Below are 1,990 nucleotides of genomic sequence, written 5' to 3' on the forward strand. Positions count from 1 at the left end.
TCCTGAGAGGGGAAAGAATAGACACATATTTAAGAAATAGGTGTTTGCTTCTTTCTAATGAGTAGAAAAATCAAGTTAGGATTCTGACATGTGGGGAATCCATAAGGGGTCCCTTCACCACTGGAAGCCCCAGAGGTAGTTCTACAAACCTGATTTTGATTGGAGGAAACCAGGGCCCTTGGGAAGGCAAACAATTAAGCACTCAGCTACTAACTGAAGGGCTGCTGATTTGAACTTACCCAGTGGTGCCTCCAAAGACAGGCCTGGCAATGTACTTCGGAACGGTCACAGCTGTTGAAAACCCATGGAGGACAGCGCTACTCTGAAACACATGGGGTAACCATGCGTCAGAATCTACTTGACAGCAACTGGTACTGGTAGCAAAAGAAGGACTCAATAAATATTTTTTGAATGAATGAATGTAAATGAGATGGTTAGTCATGGAATTGCAAAACAGGTACGTTCAATTGTTGACAGCATATGAGAAAACTTCAGGCTTCATTTCTCAGACCTTTCTCTTCTAAACAAAGTTCAGCCCTCTGTGTGTTATACTCTGTTAATCACAGAAGCCCAAAGTTCTTCTATAACTAATCTGAACTTGGGCTTCATTTCCTCCACTGCGTAGTACTCTCACAATCCCTTTGCCTTCTCGTGAGCAGAGTGGTCTTGTGAGGAACAATGCAACAGGGCAGCAATCATGTGGAGGACTTCCCTCTCAACGTGTTTTCGGTCACCCCTTACACACCCAGTACGGCTGACATCCAGGTGTCAGATGATGACAAGGCGGGGGCCACTCTGCTCTTCTCAGGCATCTTCCTGGGACTGGTGGGGATCACGTTCACTGTCATGGGCTGGATCAAATACCAAGGTGTGTCCCACTTTGAATGGACACAGCTCCTCGGGCCCATCCTGCTGTCGGTTGGGGTGACTTTCGTCCTGATTGCTGTGTGCAAGTTCAAAATGCTCTCCTGCCAGCTCTGCAAAGAAAGTGAAGAAAGGGTCCTGGACTCAGAACAGACAGCGGGTGGACAATCATTTGTTTTCACTGGCATCAACCAACCCATCACCTTCCATGGGGCCACTGTGGTACAGTATATACCTCCTCCTTCTGGTTCTCAGGAGCCCATTGGGATGAATACCACCTACCTGCAGCCAGTGGTGAACCCATGTGGTCTTTTACCCCCTGGAGGGGCAGCAGCTGCCATGCCAAGTCCTCCTCAGTACTATACCATATACCCTCAGGATAACACTGCGTTTGTGGCTGATGAGCACTGCAGTTCCTTCGTGGGTGGTGGAAATGACAGGTATGTGTTGGAGGGTGCTCTCCTCCTAGCTATATCAGTCATGGTCTACTGCTGTATTTGTAAGGAAGGTGGTGGGGTGTGTAATCTTGGCTGTCCAGGATGGTGGCATTGTGTCTGTGAGTGGCCCTCTGGACTGTGATGCATCTGTGTTTTCTGTTGACATTCCAGGTCAAGTGCTTATTTGGACCAGCTAGAAGAGACACAGCTGGAAGATGAGGACTATGCCTGCTTCTCTCCTCCCCCATATGAGGAAATATACTCAGTCCCTCGCTAGGGACTGAAATGCTAAAGAAGCAAGCGTTTTAGTCATTGTTACTTGACAATTGGGTTGCTCTGTGCTGTGACCTTCAGAAGTTAGAGAGTCTAGCCATCTAGGCAGACACCACTCAAGTATTGGGGGTAGAGTGCCAGGGGATGTAGGAAGTAAAATGACTGCTTAATAAAAATTAGGCTGGGATGGGGAAATTCACTTCCTGCATGGTGTCTAATTCTGTCATGTACGAAATCCCCCGAGTAAAGTTTCGGAGCAAGAACATCACCTGTTTATCCACTCACCCTTCCCTACAGGAAAGCATGGGTGTCTCAATGTTAAATTCAGCAGCCAAGGGAAAGATCACCTTTATGAGTGAGAGCTCCAAGGTTACCATAGTGATGAGGGTGGGAGTGCCAGGAAACCGGGAAGCAAA

At 47.7% G+C, this 1,990-nt stretch overlaps 1 protein-coding gene across 1 annotated transcript; it reads left to right on the top strand.

Annotated features, from left to right (window-relative positions):
• Window positions 1–678: 678 nt before the first annotated feature.
• TMEM174 (transmembrane protein 174) lies at window positions 679–1,578 on the top strand. The gene is made up of 2 exons (XM_007943336.2): window positions 679–1,304; window positions 1,473–1,578. The coding sequence occupies exons 1-2, from the start codon at window positions 679–681 to the stop codon at window positions 1,576–1,578; spliced, it is 732 nt and encodes a 243-aa protein (XP_007941527.1).
• The last annotated feature ends 412 nt before the right edge of the window (window positions 1,579–1,990 follow it).

Source organism: Orycteropus afer, unplaced genomic scaffold (genome assembly GCF_000298275.1).
Source record: "Orycteropus afer afer isolate SDZICR_OR568_19922 unplaced genomic scaffold, OryAfe1.0 scaffold00104, whole genome shotgun sequence".
NCBI classification, from domain to species: Eukaryota; Metazoa; Chordata; class Mammalia; order Tubulidentata; family Orycteropodidae; genus Orycteropus; species Orycteropus afer.

Coding starts and splice junctions, on each gene's coding strand:
- TMEM174 (XM_007943336.2), top strand. CDS start 679: ATGCAACAGGGCAGCAATCATGTGGAGGACTTCCCTCTCAACGTGTTT. Junction 1,305..1,472: donor GTGGGTGGTGGAAATGACAG/GTATGTGTTGGA, acceptor TTGACATTCCAG/GTCAAGTGCTTATTTGGACC.